At 40.4% G+C, this 21,984-nt stretch overlaps 1 protein-coding gene across 4 annotated transcripts in view; it reads right to left on the minus strand.

Annotated features, from left to right (window-relative positions):
- Positions 1-13,531: 13,531 nt before the first annotated feature.
- RAB28 (RAB28, member RAS oncogene family) overlaps positions 13,532-21,984 on the minus strand; it is a 216,558-nt gene continuing 208,105 nt past the window's right edge. For 2 of the 4 annotated variants that reach the window (XR_011030525.1, XR_011030528.1), the window contains one exon: positions 20,198-20,282. Coding sequence is in view for 2 of the 4 variants with exons in the window: in XM_068277535.1 (XP_068133636.1) it covers positions 18,096-18,188 (93 nt within the window). In the remaining 2 variants the exon portion in view is untranslated. Of the gene's footprint in view, positions 18,189-20,182; positions 20,283-21,984 lie in introns of those variants that run through there. The other 2 variants (XM_068277525.1, XM_068277535.1) reach the window with 2 other exon arrangements.

The following is a 21,984-nucleotide window of genomic DNA, read 5'->3' on the forward strand; positions in this document are numbered from 1 at the left end:
ACTTTAAAGTGATGTCACTTTAGGAGGTAGGACATTGTAAACTGGAATGACACGGACCCTGCTATGAGCTTGGCTGATCTCTTTATTTGACTTCACTTTGTACTCTAACGTTTTTGTTACGTTACTTTTACAAGTAAATTAATAGTCTCTTCAGCAGTATGAGAGATTTTTTCCGGTTGCCAATTAAGTACAGATACATTGGACTATATAATACTGGGTTTTATGAGTAATACCACTAGAATCACCTTGGGAATTCAGGGAAGACTGCAGAGTCCGTTACACAAACAGGCTCAGATTGGATTTGGCAGGGAAAATAAACATGTCTCTGTTTTATTTAGCAGCTGGCAAGAAATAAAGCCATTTATTTAAAAATACTTATTTAGCCAGACACCGTAGAGTCTTCTGAACAACAAATATAATTATATTGGATGATAAACCCTTATTAAATATAGAAAGTAAAACTCCGTGAATTCTAAATATTCCTACAAATATTCCTTCACTAGCGTAGCCAGAAATTCACTCCCCTCATTACCCCATATTTTAGGTTCTGATGCAATAATGATGAGAAAAACAGATTCTAAAATTCGGATTTATTTTTGGAACACAAACGTCAAACAAACGGCTATCTATGGGATGAGTTTATAACCGTCACAGCCAAAGAACGTCTGGGATGATGATCAATTATAATGAATTGTTCAAGATTTAACCGATTCGCAACGGAGGGGTTTTACCCCTTCAGCATCCGAGCAATTTTCTCCTTTCTGCGCTCCTTACATTCATTCGCCTATAACTTTATCATTACTTATCACAATGAAATGAACGATATCTTGTTTTTTTTCGCCACCAATTAGGCTTTCTTTAGGTGGGACATTATGTCAAGAATTATTTTATTCTAAATGTGTTTTAATGGGAAAATAGGAAAACATTTGAAAAAAAAAATAATTTTTCAGTTTTCAGCCATTATAGTGTTTAAATAATGCATGCTACTGTAATTAAAATCCATGTAACTTATTTGCCCATTTGTCCTGGTTATTACACCGTTTAAATTATGGCCCTATCACAATGTTTGGCGCCAATAATTTATTTGGAAATAAAGGTGCATTTTTTTCAGTTTTGCGCCCATCCCTAATTACAAGCCCATAATTTATAAAGTAACAGTGTTACACCCTCTTGATATAAATAAAAGAGTTCAGTCCCTAACGTAACTATTTATGTTTGTTTTTTTTTATTGTAATTTTTTTTTTATTACAAAAAAAAAAAAAAATTGGTAACAATTGGGGTGTGTGAGAGTTAATGAGTTAATTTATTGATCTTTATTGATCATTGATCTCTGGGCGAGCAGGCGGTGGAGTGCACGATCGCGGGAGCGCGCACACGTGCGAGCGGGAGCACGGACAGCAGCAGCGGGTGCGTATATCTACGCTCCTGGCGGGGAACTGAAGTCCAAAGGAGCGTAGATATACTGTACCCGGGTGGCAAAGTGGTTAAATTACACTGAGGGTCCTTTCATGTTGCAACTGCTGCGTTCCGTCCCATTGAAAAATATATTTCAACATTGGTGTATCATTGGTGCGGTGGCTTCCATCAGAGTTATGGGCGGCATGCCATGCATTTACCGGACAACGTGCATTTAATGTTGCAGTGAAGCATACTTTTATGTCCTGTATGCTTTACTGTATGTGTCGCATCACACTTATACAGCGCAATGCAACTTTTCATCAACCTTATATGATCCTATTGTGACCAAAAGTACATAGCATAAAAGGGAATTTAAGAAAAATACAAATGAGTCAAAAGCAAAACAGGAAAATGATTGAGAGCCCTTGTTGACAATGTAGTATGTTAATGTCAATGACAATGTTAGGGTGATAAAGGTAAGGTACTCACAAAGAAGGGTTACCACTAAGATAACCATTGTAACAGCAGGTGGCGAGAGTAGACCGGACCCCACTCGGGGTAAAATATGCTCACTGTAGACAGGAAAGGAAGATGAGTTAACATCCCGCCACCAAGGGTGGACTTGTAATGCAATATGAGTGGTACAACAGAGGGGACAAAATAGAGTAAAATATTTCAAAAACATTTAAAAAAGGGAGGTGGGGTGGACTTACCTTCCCAAGTCTACTGACACTATTCAATTTATCAGCAAAAAAAATGATCTTTATTCGTAACTTTAACTTTTGCAATGCGTTTCACGGGTCTATGCCCGCTTCATCAGGATGTACAAGGAACAACTAGGTGGATCAAACATAAACGAGCTAAGTCACTATCCATTATTATACAGTGAACAAAAGAGCTTAACATCTACAACATTATACAAGCAGCATATCTGTCTGTAAGTAAAACTACAAAATGTCACTTTTTTTTTTTTTGCATGTTGTATACTTGAAAACACATAAAACAATAATGCATCTAAAATAAATACATTTTACTATAATGGAAAACAAAAGTTTGCTTTCTTAAAACAGAAAGAATTTGCGATAATTCAGGTTGGAGTGAGCTTGAGATGTCTCCCAGTGCATCACTGCTGAATATATGCAAATTAACCATTGTCGTCCTTAGAAGCTAAACACACCTCCAGAACCGCTGGAACGCAATGATGTGTCAGCTTGTTAATTTGTACAGAGCTATAATAATCAAACATGCATACAGACTGTTTCAGATTGGTTGATCCTCATTAGTGCATGGCATCTATTAATTTGGCTCTATGGAGTAGGGCTTGAAACCCCCAGAGGTACAGACTAACCAGCAAGCTCATGGTGACCCAGAACTCATTGGAGTGTGTAAGGGGCTACAATGGTCCTAAAAGCCCCCTTACTAAAATGCTATGGGAAACAAAAGTTTGCTTTCTTAAAACAGAAAGAATTTGCGATAATTCAGGTTGGAGTTACCGTAGCTCCGAGATGTCTCCCAGTGGATCACTGCTGAATATATGCAAATTAAACATTGTTGCCCTTAGAAGCTAAACACACCCCCAGATTCGCTTTTATTATATTGTGATACAATTGTGTAAGATTAATCTCCCTATTTTAGTGCTATTGAAACATCTATGCTCTAGACCCTAGGTTCTCAACATGTGGTACGCGTACCCCAGGGGGAACTTCTGATGGTTCCAGGGGGTACTCGGGCTTGATATAATTAACCAAAAATAATACATTTAAAGTTGTAGAAAATGATAAATCTTAGTTAAACAACACCAAATTAGTATTTTAGCTAATTAAAAGCAAAAGTAAATGCTTGGAAATTGTTTAGAACCAATTATCATGTACTACTATTCAATATATATTTGTCAAGGGGTACGTGTGATAATGATTACTGTGCTAGGGGGTACTCGGTGAGTAAAGGGTTTTAAAAGGGGTACATACCAATAAAATGTTGAGAAACACTGCTCTAGACTATTATCATTGCAGAATTTTCACTGTTTAGTGATAATATTATATACTGAGATCTTTAGAGTACTATGGCAAAAAACTGGAACATGTATTATACATACTGTATGTACACATACATATGCTTGTCCCTGAGTAAATGCACCATACATTTTTTACTTCCAGTGTAACGGTTACTTACAGTAGCCATAAAAATCTGACAGCTCTAACCTCTGACAAGTTTTGGATTAGTCCATCTCCTCATGAGGGATTCTCAAAGTTTCTTTTTGTTTTATAAGGACTCCCTTGAATAAGGACCTATACAAACAGGCCAGCCAGCCTGCCTGCTCATGTGCACACTATTCTGGCAGATGGACAGTAGCAATGCCATTCAAGGAGTGCCTTCGAAAGTAAACAATATCCTGAGAATCCTGCATAAGGAGATGGAGTAGTCCAAGAGGTAAGAGGTTCATAAGAACAAAAAATGTATAATGTATTTACTCTGGGGTAAATGTGCAAAGTATATGTATGTACAAATATAAAGTTTTAATGTTACAGTTTTTTGCAATGCTGCCCCTTTAAGTGACCTCGTAGGGACACCTTTACACATGCTAAACTGTTGGCTGATACAACCCTAACCGTTAACCTTGGCCGAGTAAGTCTAACATGCGTATTGGTCTGCTAGATCTGTCCAGAACGGGCCTGTCTATATCTTAGTTTCTGGTTTGCAGGCTTTCTCCTTTGTTCCCTCTGAAGCTTCTTCCTTTCATGTGCCTGACCTCAGTATCTGTCTAGTTGTATGGTCTCATCTATTTCTTCCGCATTCTCTGCCTCATGTTTGCTGGTAAGCATCTTCTCCTGTTGTCTGGTTTGAAGCACTTAGTGCCCTAGTCTTATGTTTGTCTTTGTGAGCTTTGTCAATGTAAACCAGCTTCCTGAACGCGTCAGATGATGATCTATCCTCTAAGCATGAGTTGTCCATAATCCACTTAGTGGTTTTTCACCATTGTTTCTGTACCTCATGTCCAAGGCGGGTGACTTTTTTAGTTTATGTTTCTTCATGAGAATGTAGCACCCTCATTTGTGTAGTAGTCATTTATTATGTTGTAAATTCTAAGAACACACCAAACAACCAACAACAATAATTAAGGGGAAACGAGGTCCTTGCAGATAAAAGAAGGAATCAGGAAATTTGGGTGCCTGGGGCTAATGGACTATTTGGTCGCCTCATAGGCAAAATAACGGCTACTAGAGGTCTAGAAGAAACTTGGGCAGCCGATAAATGGTAAGCGCCGGGCCCGTCCAACCAGAATTTTTCGTTTTGAGAATTAGTGTTTTCAAAAGAACTATAATTACATAAATTATCGCTTTGAAATGTATCACTTTTTGCATCAACGTTACTTGCAGCGGAGAAAGGAGGTTTTAGGATTAGCAGTCAGGAAGAGGGTTTTAGGATTAGGCATCACCGGGGGGGGGGGGATCTTAGGGTTAGGCACAACCAGACGGGGGTTTTAGGTTTAGGCATCGGTAAGAGGAGAGTTCTGTGTGATAGTACGGTTAGGTTTAGTTGTAGTAAAATATCGGTAATGTTTCATTATGTTCACCAATGGTTTACTGTGTTTATTATGCCTGTAAATATATTTTCATTTTCATTTTTATAGACAATATTTTGCGATTAGAGATGATAAAAAATATTGTTATAGACAATATCTTGAAATTTCAGCTATACCTCGAGCCCTTTTTTCCTGGCACCCTTATTTGATGTACGCATAAAATAATAATACATTTACAGTGATATGGGAACAGATTGTAAGGTCTGCCCTTTTGAATCACTCCTTGTTTTGTCCCTGACAGGTTGCTCTGGTTTGACTACCTAGCTTGACTGAATTCCTCTTCTAGCTTGTTTGACCACCTGAAACAGTGCCAGTCTGGTCACCCTTATTTCTTGTTCTTGTATTCTGATCTCTAAATGTTTTGCATTCTACTGGATGAATCAAGTTTGTCTTGGAACAAGAAAATGTATGCGCGCTTAAACACCAAGTTTAACCCTACTAAATCTGGCTTTGAAAATCTGGCCTAAATGGCTTATCATGAGGCATAGCGCATGCAAATATGCATTTGCTTTCGCATGCCAAACTATGCAGGGTCAAAAACCAATACCGCAAAGTGGTTGCCCTGCGGGAATTAGTTCATGCAACATTAGCACTATCCAGGAGCGCCACGGGGAGGCTTCCCAATGCCCTCATACAACCGGGGGGCCGCGGGGCCCCAGGCTCTCTTACTGCCTGGGAACCACAGCGGCACCCCGGAGGGGGAAGCTAGGTGGCACAGGCGACCCTCTCAAAGCGTGGCCAGCGCTGGGTGGGGGGGGGGGGGGGGGGGAGAAGAGTGCCGCCCGCACCCACCTCCCAATATTAAAAACAGGCACTTACCTTAATGTCCATTGCATTCTGCTACATGTGCATTAACTCGAGGACACCACATGGAAAAGGCGTGACCCCAAGCTTTGGAGCTCAGGGCTGGCTTACACACAACACTCCAAAGGGGGTGGGGGAGGAGGCCAGGCGCAGACAGCTCACCCCAGGGCTCACACCACCTAGAGCAAGTCATCCACCACCTGGCTCCAAAGGATACAACTAAAGAAATGCTTGGAACAAGAAAATGTATGCGTGCTCAAACACCAAGTTTAACCCTAACAAATCTGGCTTTGCAAATCTGGCCTAATTGGCTTATCATGAGGCATAGTTCATGCAAATATGCATTTGCTTTCACATGCCAAACTATGCAGGGTCAAAAACCAATATCGCAAAGCGGTTGCCCTGCGGGAATTAGTTCATGCTACATTAGCACTATCAAGTGAATGAATCAGGTTTGTGACTGTGAAGTTTGTGAATACCATTGCAACTTCCCAACAGTTGTGCTATTTGCTATATTGCTTGTTTTCACAAATGTCTGGAAAAAAATGCAAGTTTAACCCCCTTGGCGGTATGAAAAATACCGCCAGGGGGCAGCGGGGCATCCGCCCGCTTCGATCAGGAAATTTCCTGGAGGGCTTCCCCCGTCGCCATGGCGACGGGGCGGGATGACGTCACCGACGTCGGAACGTCATTGGGAGACCCGATCCACCCCTCGGCGCTGCCTGGCACTGATTGGCCAGGCAGCGCACGGGGTCTGGGGGGGGGGGGGGGCGCACGCCGCACCGGATAGCGGCGATCGGGCAAAAAAAAAAATTACTTAAATCGGCCCAGCAGGGCCTGAGCGGCACCCTCCGGCGGCTTACCCCGTGTCACACACGGGGTTACCGCTAAGGAGGTTAATAGGAATTTATTTTAATTGCAAGTGCTGCTCATAACTTCATTTGCCAAATCTGGTAGTATTTAATACATGCAACAGAAAGTCTGGAGTAGACTAAAACGTAATGAAGTAAGTCTCTACACAAGAGAACATTGGGCCAGATTTATCAAATAGTTACCGACAGTTTTTTTCTTCTTAAACTGTTCTGACCAGACTGTTCTGCATGATAAGAAGAAAATTCTTAAATCCGATGTAATAGCGGCAGTTTAGCGTGGATTTCTAGGACTGCACTACAGTTAAGAAAAATGCAAATCCATCCCTAAACTGTCACAGATTAAGAAGTGCTTAATAGCAGTTCTACAGATAACGCAGCAGTGCAGGCTAGGCATGATTTGTGAAGTGCTCCTCCCACCTGCTGTCAGGACAATTCCCAGGACACCTGTCCTGTGAAGTTGTTCTGTGCTTAACCCTTCCAGTGCTGGGCATTGATGCAATACAGCAGATGTATTGTTACCTCAGCAACAGCAATTTCCCCCACACACTGCCCTGTTTGAGAAACCTTCCTAACTCCTCCTATTCCTATCAGTGCATGCCAAAATAACAATGCTACCAATTTCGGACCAAAATTGGTTGCATTAATCGGTCGGACATGCCGAAGGAAGAAGTGCGCGGTAGTGAGTCGTAAAACGCATCCTATTGGACGCGTACGAGCATATGAAACGCCAGACATCTGCGTAATTAACCCCGTCTCCCATGCACACACCTGAGGCAATCGAGCCTCATTAGAATCACGAATTTAGCTACTTATCTATTCGTGAGCCCTTCATTACCTGTTCCCACAGGGTGGACATCCGGGTCACCGCCTCTCATTTGCATTCAGAGCCACTGTTAGCATGTTGGCCCGCTCTGCACGATGTCAGAAGCCACTCACTTCCGGCTGAAGAAAACATATCCAAACCTTGCGGGTCACTTCCGGGGGAGTGCCAGTATTCAGCATCCTCACCGCTCAGGACTATGCATACTCCGCCCTACATATGCCGACTCCTCCCCATAGGAGGGGAAGGAGACAAGCACACGTTTGGCACTTCCCATACGCATCACCAAGACAACGGAATGCATTGGCTGCCAATCCTCCACCCTCATCTCTATAAGAAGTAGAGAGAGACAGAAAAATAGCTGACTTTAGTACCCACTTGGGCTCTGCAGATCTTCTTTCATTTGTACATTTTCTGTAAATATTGTTTAGACAGTTTTAATTTTTCATTAAACATTATGATGGAGTTCATGTGGTAGTTCCTGGCTAGACAAATGGGGACTATTTTATAAACCATTATAAATTAGGAACAGTTTAATTTCCAGCCAGTTTATTTGCAACCAAAGTAATAGGATGTGGTCTCTCTCTCAGTCCGAGTAAGAACTGAAGTTTATATATGGCCGCCTTCTGCAGGGCAGACAACTCAGAAAGATAAACTGCAGTCTACAATTTAAGCACTCCATACTTGTTATTGTAAACTTTTTGCCTTCATGCTTTTCCAGCAGTGGCTCCGCCTCTGACACAGGAGACCAGGGTTTGAATACCGGCACTTCCTGTTAAGCGTACACTTTTCAGGAGGAGACCTTGGGCAAGACTCCCTTACACTGCCTCTACCTATAGCAAGCTTCCTAGTGGCTGCAGTTCTGGTGCTGAATCTGCCTGATGAAAACTAATATAAAATATTCTGGGGCATATGCAATTCACTTTTTCACCTGAGTTTTCCCCTAAGTGATATTTTCACAACAGGTAAATAAAACGCCTTTTCCACCACCAGCAAGCAAACAAATACTCAAAATAATTTTGACTGCACTTTTTCTACAAGTTTTTGGTACTTTTTCAATTGCAGAATGCTAAAATGTTATTTTAAATTGAAGATGAAAAATTATCTCCTAGGAGAAAAATCAAGTGAAAAAGTGAATTGCACATGGCCCTCTGTGTCTTGTCTTCTCTGATTTTGCATGCAATGGTTCATTTATTGTGTTTGTGTAGTGTGTTGTCTCATACAAATGCGTTTGCTCTTAGCATTCACTGCAAATAACCTATCCAACAATGTTAGGCTTTCAATGTTGCTATTGTCTTGTGCAGAATAGTGATAGAGTCAGAACACTAGGGAAGCCCTTTGCAGTGAAATGTGTTGAAACGTAATGTGTTGCTGAATGCATGATTTGTGCTTACTGTGATGCACCAACCAACACATTTATTTTACACTAGAGGAATTCTGTTGAAACTCCCTCTTGTACGCTGAGCTTTTGTTTTTGTCTTTTCTTGGCGTATATGTCAAGGAGGATGCAGATCTTTGTCCAGGGCAAAGAAAAAGGAACACCCTCCATAATGTGTGCAATGGATTGGGCCAGCTCCAGAGATCTCACTTCATATTTTCCTAGTCAGTCATCAAACTATTTTTTTCCACATGCCAGCATGATGAAGCAGCTTTTGTTTATCTTCCATGTCGGCACCAAGATTTGGAAACATAAACAAGAGATGGATGTGTTCTCTATCTGATCCGTGGCCATCCCGTTCTGCAGATCCCATTCGGCAAAACCTCTTCTGTGTTTTTTTTTTTAAATGGTGTATTTGTAATTTTGCGTCAGCCAAAACAGAGGTCTTTCCTGAAAGAGTTTATGCATTAACCAGGCAGAACGATAGTCTCTGTAATGTTTTTATTCAAAATGCATGCGAATGAGATCAGCTTAATTTGGAAACTGCAGAGCATTAACAATGATTAATCAACACGAAGCAATTCTCCCCCACAATGACAAAATCGCTAACTTGGAATCACACACATTTCTTAACATTATAAAAAAGAAAAATGTTACTGGATCTATAAAATAAACACATTGTAACCATTGGGTTTAAATAAAGACTTGAACCTAAAAGTGTGTTGTAATTTTTTGGGCCCATACATGTTGAAGTGAAACTTTAAATATAGCCTTTTTATGCAAGTTTTCCTTTAGAAGTTAAAGTGTACCTGAAAAATGCACTGCCCTCAAATACTTTATTACCCTCTTATATAATATATAAATTAAGCACATTTTTGCAGGTCAATTTTACACATGGGTTATTAAAGAAAATCTGAAACGTGAATTGTTGGTGTATTTTTACTTAACTGGGGCTTCCCCCAAGCCCCATGAAGCGTTGGTCTTCCTCACCATCCTCTCTGGCCGATCCGTTCTTTTGTTCTTCCCCCACCCCCCTTGGCAATATAGCTGGCCGTGCTTGTTAACGTGCATGCTTGGCTCAGCTGTGTGCGTACCTCCATCACGCTCCTGCAGCCAGAAACAATCTGCGCAGTCGTAATGCACGGCCACGGGGGCATGCCACCTGGCCATGCATGTGCAGAGGGGGATATCAAGTGAACAGAGAGAACAGCAAGGGAGCTCACACAACTCATGGGGCTGAAGGAAGCCCCAGGTTAGTATAAATACAAATACATTCATGCTTATTGCATAACTGGCACCTGTATAACAGGGCGGAATGGCAAGTTCAGAATTACTCTTACCAGTAATGGGATTTCCACAAGTCCTCTGCAACAAGGGAAACCAATAGAGAACCAATAAGGAAACACAAGAGGATATTGAGACTCAACCCTTCCCTCTATTGACCCACCTTAGTGTATAACAGTTCTTACCAGATGGGCAGGTATGTCAGTCCTGACATAGAAGAGTTATAGGAATCCTTTAACCGGTAAAAGCCTTCTTTTTCGATGGACTAACACACAGCATGCTGTGCATTTACTAGGCTACGTGCATGTTTACAGTGGCAGTGAAGCATACTTTCATTGTATTATATCTTTTACTGTATAGTGTCAGATTCTTCAACATGAACATTTGTTGGAATAAGGATATTACCAAATATGAGCTACGCATAGCTCCGCCGTTTGTAATCAAAATTACGATTACAACTTACTCCACGTTGTGTTTGCTCACCTTCCATGTCACTTCTATGCTTGCTCCTTCAAACCCAGAAGCATGGAAGTAACGTAGAACGTGAGTGAACGTGACATGGAGCACATCCGCTATAGGCGGTGGCATGCGCAACTTATCTCCCCCGCCCGGGCCAGCAAGTAGTTTCGATTACGTAGCTCATCTCTGGATGTAACCTTAGTTATGTGTCCCTCACTGGTGACTCTCCATACCACTGAAAATATTAGTACTCAACTTCTTAACCATCAAATCCCCTTATTTAACCTCTTTGCCGGTATTCCCGAGTATAGCTCAGAGTTACATTTTACAGCTATAAGTGGAAATTCCAAGCTACATTCGAGGATACCGCTAGGAGTGCTGGGTGCAAAGTGAGCAGGGAAGCGCATGGTCACTCACCTCACCAGGATCCAGTGGTAGGAGCCTATCTTCTCTGTCTCCTCCGTGGCTCCCCATCTCTGTGCTGAGATGACCATCTGTCCTGTGACAACAAAGGGTGATCTCAGCATAGAGTTAGAGCGGCCCCCAGAGGACAGGATGAAGACTAACAAGAAGTGGCTGGATCCCAGAGAGGTGAGTAAGGTACGCTCTGCATAGTGTATGGCGTGGAGACCTATAATGAATGAGGGGCACCCAGCGGCTATCTATATTGAAAATTCGAGAACAAAATGCATTATTTTGAACTGAAGGTGAAGTAAGGCATCTTCTACACAAAAACTACAGCTCAATACGTTGCCCAAACTCTAAAGTATAGAAATGTAATTAATAAAAAAAAACCTCTATAATTACACCTTTGGTGAATAAAGCATGTACAGCATTTCCCATTTCCGGTGGTAAAATAAGGGTTTTGATAAGACGGAGTGGCTGGGTAGTGTTAAGGGCTCTGCCTCTGACACAGGAGACCAGGGTTCAAATCTCAGCTCTTCCTGTTCAGTAAGCCAGCACCTGTTCAGTAGGGAGTTCTTGGGCAAGACTCCCTAACACTGCTACTGCCTACTGAGTGTACTCTAGTAACTAAGCTGCCATCACTGCTTTAGTTTGCCACATCTGCTTGCACCCATTGAGAAAGAACACTCTGTATCGAAAGGTCGCCGTCTGTCTGTGTAATACTTGGCAGGGTTTGCCCCTTCACCATGCTGTGTTGAACTATCTGATATGCCTCATACTATTTGCATTTGATTATCCCAAGGACTTTTTATATGCAATGGGCCCACAAATGGATATTTGACTCAGATTGCCCATATACACTGTATCTCTATAGGCATATTGGTTCAGATTTTCTCCTGATCTTCGCATTTAAAATGTGGACTTTGCTGTATTTATGTACCTGTACCTTATATACATAACGCTCCCCGCTTATTCCTTCAATTGCAGCAGGTTTAAAGAAACACCTCCATATTTGCTTCCAGAATGCACTTTATTTAAAATCTTCTGTTCACAAAGAAAAAAAAAAAAAAGTTTATTTCTGTTAAAATTCCTTCTTTTTCTAAAGGTAAAATTATGTAATATTATGCTCTGGTTAAACCTCCGCTAGGCCTGAAGCAAAGAGCAAGTTCCCTTGAAATGTAAGGGCCCATTCACACTTGCGTTTGCAAAACACCGGCGATTACAGCTGGCGTTTTGCAGGGGTGATTTTTCAGTGGAAAAATCACTGAACACTGTGACGATTTTTCCGCAATCGTGTTTAGCACTTCTATAGCACTGAAACGCGATAGCCGGGAAATCACCTGAAAATGGTGCAGGCGACGCGTTTCGCGATTTTGGGCGATTTGCGTTGTTTAGCGCAAATCGCCCAAGTGAGAACGGGCACATAATAAAATACACTAGTGCTTTTAAAAAGCACTAGCGTTTGAGTGTTTTGCCAAAATCGCGGCAAAACACTCTAGTGTGAATGGGCCCTCAGAGATCACAGCTAGGGATGATCAATGATATGCTGAGTTGTTGCAAATTGCTGCATTTGATTTATGCTGCCTTAAGGTGGCCACTAACGGTCCAATTTCTAGCAAAAAAATCATTTGAGCGATCAGAAATTATGATCGGATTGGTTGAAAATAATCTCAGTTGATGGGCACAATAGATTATGAACGATTGGATTTTTGTAAAACCAGAATTTGGATTTTCTTGATTGGTTGTGATAGATAGGAAGCAAAGATTGGTTCGTTGTTGGTGTAGTGAATGATTTTTCTTCTGATCACTCGAACGATTTTTCGCTAGAAATTGGACCATTAATGGCCACCTTAAGATGTACAGGTAGTCCCCAACAAACGAGATAGGGACTGTAGGTTCGTTCTTAACCTGACTCTGTTCTTAAGTCGGAACACTTTGCCATCCCTGTCCCCTGTGCCCCCCCCCCCCCGTGCCTCCAGTTCCCCCCTCTACCTTCATATATAAGTTTGGGGTCGCATTCACAGTAGGACGTTATGGTCGCACGTTATAAAGTCTTATAACGCAACTTACTGCACTACAATGCTAATCCTATGGGCCAGTCACAATGCGACATTAAAGTCGTGTTAAAAATGTTGCATTGTGGTAACTCACTGCTTGCAGTGCGTTACCTCTTAACGCAGACACGTTGCGACTTTAACGTCGGATTAAACGGCAACATCCCACAGTGAATACAGCCTAAAAGTCATTTTTTCTTTGAATTTTTTTAAAATAGTTAAAATAGATTTTCTCAAAAACTAAGTGCAATTTGAAAAAAATGTTTTTGATTTGTTCCCACAGAATCCATGCCATTTGTATCAGTGGGTTGTTCATAACGTTCATAAGTCAGGGACTACCTAGATTTCCAAGCTACATAAATGTATAGAAAATGTGCATCTGCTCAGAATCAATAGCATCTCTAAACACAGATAGATTCTGACTGCTTCCTTCCCAGCATTGTGATCAGAGTGCAAGCAAAAACAAACTGCATGTTGGTTTATATAAAAGTGCATTTAATAACAGGAGTGGATAAATATTCATCATTTTCAGCAGCTTATATGACAAAACAGAGGAATGTACTGTAATATGGTGGAGAGTTTAAGCTTGAATAGACATTTCTTTTATATCTTTAATTTTATATATCTTATATGAAAATAACTTTGCATCTGTCTTGTGTAATCCCCTGCACAGCACCTCTCATACCTATAGGGAGGAGCAGCACAGAACTGACAAGCTTGTATTGTGGATTTCCCTGCATAATCCGAGATTAATCACTGCGCTGCAGTTCTTCGCAGTATAATCAGAATGATCAGACCTCTTCATCTCCTGGAGGGCAGCAGATAAGAGTCAGATCATGATTTACTGGAGTTTTAAAGTGACATTGAAGCCAAAAACAAACAAACTTGTGATATAATGAATTGTATGTGTAGTACAAATAATGAATAGAACATTAGTAGCAAGAGAGAAAGTCTCATTTTTATTTTCAGTTATATAGCTTTATAACATTGCATCATTCCAGTTGCACACACTGTATTTTAAGCTATAAAACAAAGCAGAAATAATAACCCTGAACTTTCCTTATCTCAAGCTGTCTCACACTGTTTCTTGGCTGTTCAAGTGCGTCAGAAAACAGGACTGTATTCCGCCCAGAGGGTCAAAATAGCTCAGAGAAGCTCTTTTGCACACATAACACCTGATTTTTTTTTGTAAACTTCCTGTACTGAAAAAAAATCCACAAGACCCTTTTCTTTGCTACTAAAGTTATATTTCTTAGCTGTATTACACATACAATTCATTATCTCATAAGTTTATTTTCACTTCAGGTTTGCTTCAAGTTAAACATTTTTACACATTTAAACTGACCTATGTTTCAAGTATACAGTTTGTCTTTTCAGTATTTGCAGTGGGTTTTGCATATTCTGCACATACAGTAGGTGACACAAGGAAATACAAAATGATCTATAAAAGACATAGAACTGCATTGAAGTACAATCTTATCAATAGCTTAAAATCACATACATACTGTAAGAGAGAAAGGCCTCAGTATCCTACTTCCTTCCCTTGCTGATCTACAGTTCCCTGTTAAGCGCAGCCCCTCGCCACGTTGGGGACGCGCAGCTCTTCTTCCTGATGCAAGGTTGTGCAGTAGCCACATGAGCCCACCCGCACATCACAGTACCACGCATGCGCAGGCGGGCTGGGTCAGCTATTGTGTGGCCACACTGGTGCGCAGCCCAGTTAGGATTTGGGACAATGCATTGTCGCTAATCTTCTGGGGGGCCACGCTCAGCGACGGGGGACAACACAGCAGGGAGTTAAGCCTCAATAGGACCCTGAGGCTTCCCTCTCGTTGGGTAGGTATCTGATGTTGTGTACCCAAGCTTCGCACAGGTACTCTTTAAACATTTCTAGAAATATTGTTTAATTTCAGTATGTAAGCTATTGTTTTTACCAGGATGATAGTTTTAACCAGACTTTTGAAGTGATGAGACGTCTATATGGAAAATCTAACATGAAAACTTTAGAAACCGCTACAAAAATAAGAGGGAAAAAAAAATACTAAACTTTTTCTTTGATCATTGTTTATCGACCAGTCTTGTGCTTCCCATGCCACTTCCAATATGCCACTTCTTCTTTGCAGCTTTCTGTGCCACTTGCCTGCTCTTTACAGGAAACAATCACACGAATTGAGTAAACACAGATATATATATATATATATATATATATATCATCATCATCATCATCATCGACAAACCGCTAAGAGCCGATGAGCTTATACAATGGCTGCATTTAACACTGCATGGTAGGTGACATTATTGAAATAACCTTGTAGTGAGAGGAATATGATGCCTGCCATGTTTGTTAATCTTTACAAATGTCAGCTGCCTAGTTGTCATGCTTTCCTTTTGTTTTCAGTAGTGTTTCAGTCAGTGGCAAGCATGCACCAGAAAAGGCAGATGCTATTCAAGACAGCTGTTGTATATAGTTATAATCAGTAAACAATGCAGAAGAAAAGCGCAAAAGCAAGGAAAACTGCATTTTTTAAAAATGGCAAAAAAAATTCACCTTCAGATTGTTTTTTTTTTGTTTTTGTTTTTTTACACATAAGCTCTATGGCAATGCATTCTCATTGAGTTTATGTCATCAACCTGTATTGCTCATGTTAGAAACCTAGTGGATACCTCTGACAGCAGTGATCTCATAGTTTGAGAACTAGAATGTCAACTCACAAGTATCACTATCTTTATTTTGGGAAGCCCAGTATTCAAGTGCAATTAATGCGTTATCCAACCATAAAAGGTACGTTGTGTTTGTCCCTCACTGTTGATCTCCTTGTTCAGCTACAGTGTGGCCCTTGGACGTCAGAGGTTTGCACAGTTCAGGTTGGCAGTCTTACAAAGTTCAGTGAGAAAGGATACACCTTGAAATGCAGGTAAAGGATGGTGAGCAATGCCTACAATGTTCTCATACATTAGTCGTAGGCATACAGTTAGATATGCACTCTGATGTCTCCACATATTGCAACTACCTGCTTAGTCTCTGGAAAGGAAATTAGCACCACCACACAGCTCTACAGGCCAGACCTGAAGCTGTAAAGCCAAAAAGGAAACACAGGCTTCTTGGATTTCTGTCATTAAACCAGTTACATGGAATTTCAGTTTTTCTTGTGTGTACATCATCTAGGGCCTGTATTTAGCTGTCGACCTGACTTTTGCTAGAATATCAAAAACTTTGCATTGGTGGGTAGCATCACCTACTGGTGTCCTTTGTCTCACTGGGTCCCTGGTGCAGAGATGATTCCTTAGAGTACCTATTGTGCTCAACTTGTCCTAAACATCACCTCAGTATTTTAGGTGCTCACTTTACACTATGTAGGTTGTAGATTACTATAATGCAAAGAGAAGGGTGAAGTTTGCCATATTTTTTTTTTATAAACAATGCCAGTTGCTTGGCTGTCCTAGTCTTTTGGCTTCAGTGGTATTTGAATGACACACCTGAAACGGGGCATGCAACTAGTGTGGTAAACCTTTATCAGGGCATCGATTTGTATATTTGTTCTTGGCCTGTGGCTTATAATAGACCAGATCCAAAAAACACTACAAGGTTACTACAAATATCTGTACTGTAGTCATTCACAGGCCACTAGTCATCAAAGAATGAAACACTTGTGGTTTTAACAATCATTTGAATTTTTCTTTTAAGTATTTCCAATTTTTTTTCAAAGATCGACAACATGGGCTACCACTGTACGTATCAAAAACACAATTCAAATGCAAGGTGCTAAAGGCCTACAAATAGTGAAGTCAACCACGATATTCTGTCCACATTGTTACAGACCAAGTCTGGAAAATAATCAAGTGTTTGATTGGTTGACACAAAGACAAAACTCTTATCCGTTCATAACTTTCAAGGTGCGAAATCCAGCAACACAGGAAAATCTTCAGTTACCAGAAGTCAAGCTAGAACAAACTAGTTTAGGACTGGTTGCTCTGAATAATAGACTTTATTTATTCAGTCCATCTATCTCTACGGTATAAAAAATAAATGACAAAAATGATTTATTTAAAGCTCTCCATATAGATAATGTTACAATTTTTCAATATGTACGACCCTTTACATGACGGCAATCGAATTGTTAACAAATGAAATCACACCCATATAATGTCAATTTGAAGAAACGTGAACAAATATTTTCCCTTAATTCTGATTGGTTCCCTTATGAGAAATGACTGAAATGTACATAATATGATATGAAACAAAAGTTGTGAAATTTTTGATTCCTAGTCGATTCAATACACTGATCAAATCAACCAGAAAAAGTTTGCAGTGTAGGGGCACCATAGGAGTTAAGAGAGCATTGAATATAGTACCGGCTTAACATTCCCTTGTGACTGTATACAACTACCTACTGTACATTCAGGAACACATTATTCAATATTGTCAGGGTACATAAGAAATACAAATCAACATTTAGCCTTTTTTTTTCTTCTCTCTACCGAACAACAATCAAAAAGGGAAGAAAAGGAAACACAAATTGACAACCGGGGGAAAAAAAAAAAAGTTGGAGGACATCTTCTGTTTAGACTACATTCAACTCGATGTTCCTGAAATGCTAGACAATGAATGTAAGCAGCATTACTGAATGAAGTGCCTCTGCACATTTCATTGCATCCTCTCAATCAATTCCATACACTGGATGAAAACACAGAGAGCTTTGGTTACCTGTCGTGACGTAACACTTACTGAAAGCGGTCATTATCTGCTTCTCCTATGCTAAGTTCCAGCAGACGTGTGAAGGCATAGGTACACTGTAAGAGTGCAAACACTCCTTTCTAATTTAGATTTTCTAGTGTGTGGTCTGGTCCTTGGCTTCACGCCAGCCTCGCTGCCTGCTGCTTAGTCAAACAAAATAATGCATGAAGTTTTTTTTTTTTTCAAAATATCTAAATGAGCTATTGAGATTGTCGCCGTTAGAATGAGGGACCTTGTGAGCCGCTGGGGTGTGCAGTCGTAGGAATCGCTTTTAATTCTTTGATGCGGAATCAAAATGTACTTTCACTGAATGTCACACATTGAACTCCGAGGCGGGTTAACCATTCTGGTGACTGGTTCTTGACTGTAGTTCACAATATCAGCCTTTACAACTCTCTGAAATAAAAAAAAAAAATTATTAAAATGAGTTTTCAACTAGAGGTGGCGTATCAGAACGATTTATTTTTATTTTATTGTTGCATTTTTTATTTTTTTTAATGTAAAGTGAATTATGTGCTGTTTTTCATATTAGACGATCCAATTTCAATTTGTAGACAAAGTTTAGTAGAAGCAGTAGAGTGTCGAACTAAGTTAGCCATCAGTAAAAGGACGTATGTCTTTTTTCAATCCAAATATCTATGAAATTTGATACTATTTATTGGCTAACTAATGGCGCCCATACATGGTAAAAAATGTTTCTTTTTTTTTCGATTACATAAATTTGTTCAATTATCCCATTAGATAGAAAAAAATGTCATCGTTGTTTTCGAGGTGCAGCTGCACTTATTTCACACCACATACATTCTGATTATGTGGGGACTTATAGAATTATTTTGGACAGATATAAAAATATTGCTAGCTGTATGAATCTAGTTTGTAGCGAGCTTATCTGAAGATTTATTGCCTATAATGTTTTGGTTTTTATTCTAGTTCGATTAGAGTCTTTGTCCCATATGCAATATACTTTTTTTTTCCAGAATTTTCTCCTAGTAGAGGATTTCTCAACTTATTTTTTAAATAGCTTTTCAGAATTTTGTAATGAAAAAGTACCAAAAAGTAGGTTACATTTTGTTTATAAACACTCCTGCTTACGGCAATGTTTAGATTTCAATTTAATGAGTAAAGTTAACAATTTCTTGCTAGTACTTAATAGTATGTCCGAGCTTCCACCACATGTAAATTGTTGCTTTGCTATGTAGCAAAAATTCACGTTAGTAAAAGTCTGTGGGCTCGTTTGCCTTACATGTAAATGCAAAAATGCTACGAAAAAATGTGCACATTTGTTTTCCCTTTGAAAATTCACAGATGTAATTATATAGACACACGTAGAAAACAAAACAAAAAAAAAAAGAATAGGATTCCACAGATCACTTGTAGCTGTATATGAAGTTAGGTTATGGATTGGAAAGACATTAGCAGGACATATGGAAAAGCGGTGCAGAGATCTGGAGAGTATAAGTGGAGAAGCAGAAGAAGCATTCTATCTGTGACAAATAAATATTGCTAAAATTAGAGTCAAAACACAAGCCTCGGAAGGGCACAAAATGACTTAATGATGACCAAAGTATACCTGAACCAAATTTTTTTTTTCAGTTTAGTTTACCATATTCTGTGTACCTAAAAACATCCCTTTACTGATGTAATTTCACATTACAAGGATGAGCTACAGTACATGTGGTCTCAGTTTCATGGGGGCTGCCATCTTGCCTTCTGCAAATTCTGAAAATGACCTCTTCCGTAAAGCTCATGATTTTATCCAACCTTTGACGTTTTCCTTCAGACACTGAAGCGTTATCTCTCACCCTCAGAGGACCTTTGAGGCAACATATTTACACTAGCTCAAGCAATGAGTCAGTATGGAGGATGTTGACACCTCTGTCTAAGTCACTGGCCCACATGCTATTCACTTTTTCTCCTGAGTTTTCTCCCAGGAGATAATTTTTCATCTTTGATTTAAAATACCTTTTTTAGCAGTTTGCAATGGAAAAAGTACCAAAATTAGGTGAAAAAGTACTTTCAACATTATTGTGAGTATTTGTTTGCTTGCCGCTGGTTTAAAAGGCATTTTACTTACAACAAGTTGTAAAAATATCACTTGGGAGAAAACTCAGGTGAAAAAGTGAATTGTAAATGGCCCATTATTTTCTAAAAACAGCTCAACATGTGCAAACAAAAATGTATGTGTGGAAAAGTGATTGTGAGGAGAGCTCATCCATAGCTTTTGTCTACAAAAAGTGTCTCTGAGTTCAGGTACACTTTAACCGTCTCCCACCCTTGACACAGGAAACTACAAATAACGCTAAGGTATTTCAGCATCTAGCTGTACTAATCAGGAAAGAGCTATTTTCAGGTAATATCTGGCAAAAATGTTACATTGCTTTGTTCAATACCTCCAAACTACTGCAATGAGCAGATTGAGCTCTGCGGGTGTGCCGAGTTCAGCTGTGCACCATCTTCTGGATAGTTCACTATTTCTGCCTTTAAAATACGCTGCCAAGGCAAGGTCAGCATCGCAAGCGAGAATAAAAGGAATGATCATGCAGAGGAAGAAAGAGGAGACGGATGAGAAAAAAATCATGACAAACGGATGAAAGACTACATGACAGCAACTGGAAAAAAACGCAAGAAGGAAACATGCATTAACAAGCCACAAATATGATTACAGTACATTAAACATATAAGCATTTTTCAATCAATACCAGATGTATACATAGCTAAAGTTAGTTAATACTTTATAACCTCTCTGCAGATTTTATACCGACAAACTATACTTTTGGCATATCCATGGAGACACCCTCTTAGTGCAGGGAAAAAGTAATTTTTTTGTTTAACAATGTTCATGAAAGTATTGTTTCACTTCTCTTGACTAGATCACAATTGCATCGGGTCACAAGTTTAGATACATTGGGCTTGATTCACAAAGCGGTGATAACCTAGTTAAAGACTTTAGGCGTGATAACAATTTTATCATGCATGATAAGTTTAGGCATGATAAGTTTAAGGAGAACCAGAGACAAACTACATAAAAGCTTTTATACATACCTGGGGCTTCCTCCAGCCCCATAAGCCTGGATCGCTCCCACGCCGCCATCCTCCGCTTCCTGGATCCGCCGGTACCAGGTCCCATCATTCCGCCAGTCGGCCGGCGGACGCGACCAATTATCCGCATCACAGGGGCTCCCTCCATACCCTTACGCGTGCGGCTCCATACTGCGCAGCTGCATGCATACGGGTATGGAGTGGAGCCCCTGTGCATGCGGATAATTGTCAGCGTCCGCAGGAAGTAACGGGACCCGGTAGCTGCGATAGAGGAAGCGGAGGATGGCGGCGTGGGATCGATCCAGGCTTATGGGGCTGTAGGAAGCCCCAGGTATGTATAAAAGCTTTTTTCATTTTTCCCTAACGTTCGTCTCTGGTTCCCTTTAGGCATGATAAGTTTAGGCATGATAAGTTTAGGCAATATAAGTTTAGGCATGATAAGTTTAGATCGCAAAGTCCCGCGTGCAAAGCAGCGCCATTAAACTATGCGACGTTTCGCACACCAGACTTTGCTAGCGCAAAACTTTTGATCAGCTGGCACTGCGGTGCTAACCTAGTTGGTGCTATAGTTATCATGCCTAAACTTATCATGCCTAAACTTATCACGCCTAAACTGAGTTTAAGCGTGATAAAGGGCTTTTCACCAGCGTGCTAACTGTTAGCACCACTTTGTGAGTCAAGTCCATTCTGTTCAAAATTGGCAGCATTACCTTCAAATTCTTAAAAGAGCCACTCTAGTGACATAAAGTAGAACACAGCCAGTAAATTATGCAGGAGAACAGAGGCGCAGAGAGGATAAAAGGAAGCTAAATGAGCTTAACCTCTTGAGGACCGCAGTGCTAAACACCCCCTAGTGACCAGGCCATTTTTAGTAAAATAGGCCACTGCAGCTTTAAGGCTAAGCTGCAGGGCCGCACAACACAGCACACAACTTATTCCCCCCCTGTTCTCCCCACCAACAGAGCTCCCTGTTGGTGGGGTCTGATCGCTCCCCGATTTTTTTTTTTTTTATAAATATTGTTACTTTAATAAAAAAAACCCTGTTTCTTTACAACCCCCCCCCCCCCCCCACAGCCAGCCAATTATGGCGATCGGCTGTCATAGGCTTCTGCCTATGAGAGCCGATCGCTCTCTTGTCGCAGCGCTGTACATG

Source organism: Hyperolius riggenbachi, chromosome 1 (genome assembly GCF_040937935.1).
Source record: "Hyperolius riggenbachi isolate aHypRig1 chromosome 1, aHypRig1.pri, whole genome shotgun sequence".
In the NCBI taxonomy this organism is placed as follows: domain Eukaryota; kingdom Metazoa; phylum Chordata; class Amphibia; order Anura; family Hyperoliidae; genus Hyperolius; species Hyperolius riggenbachi.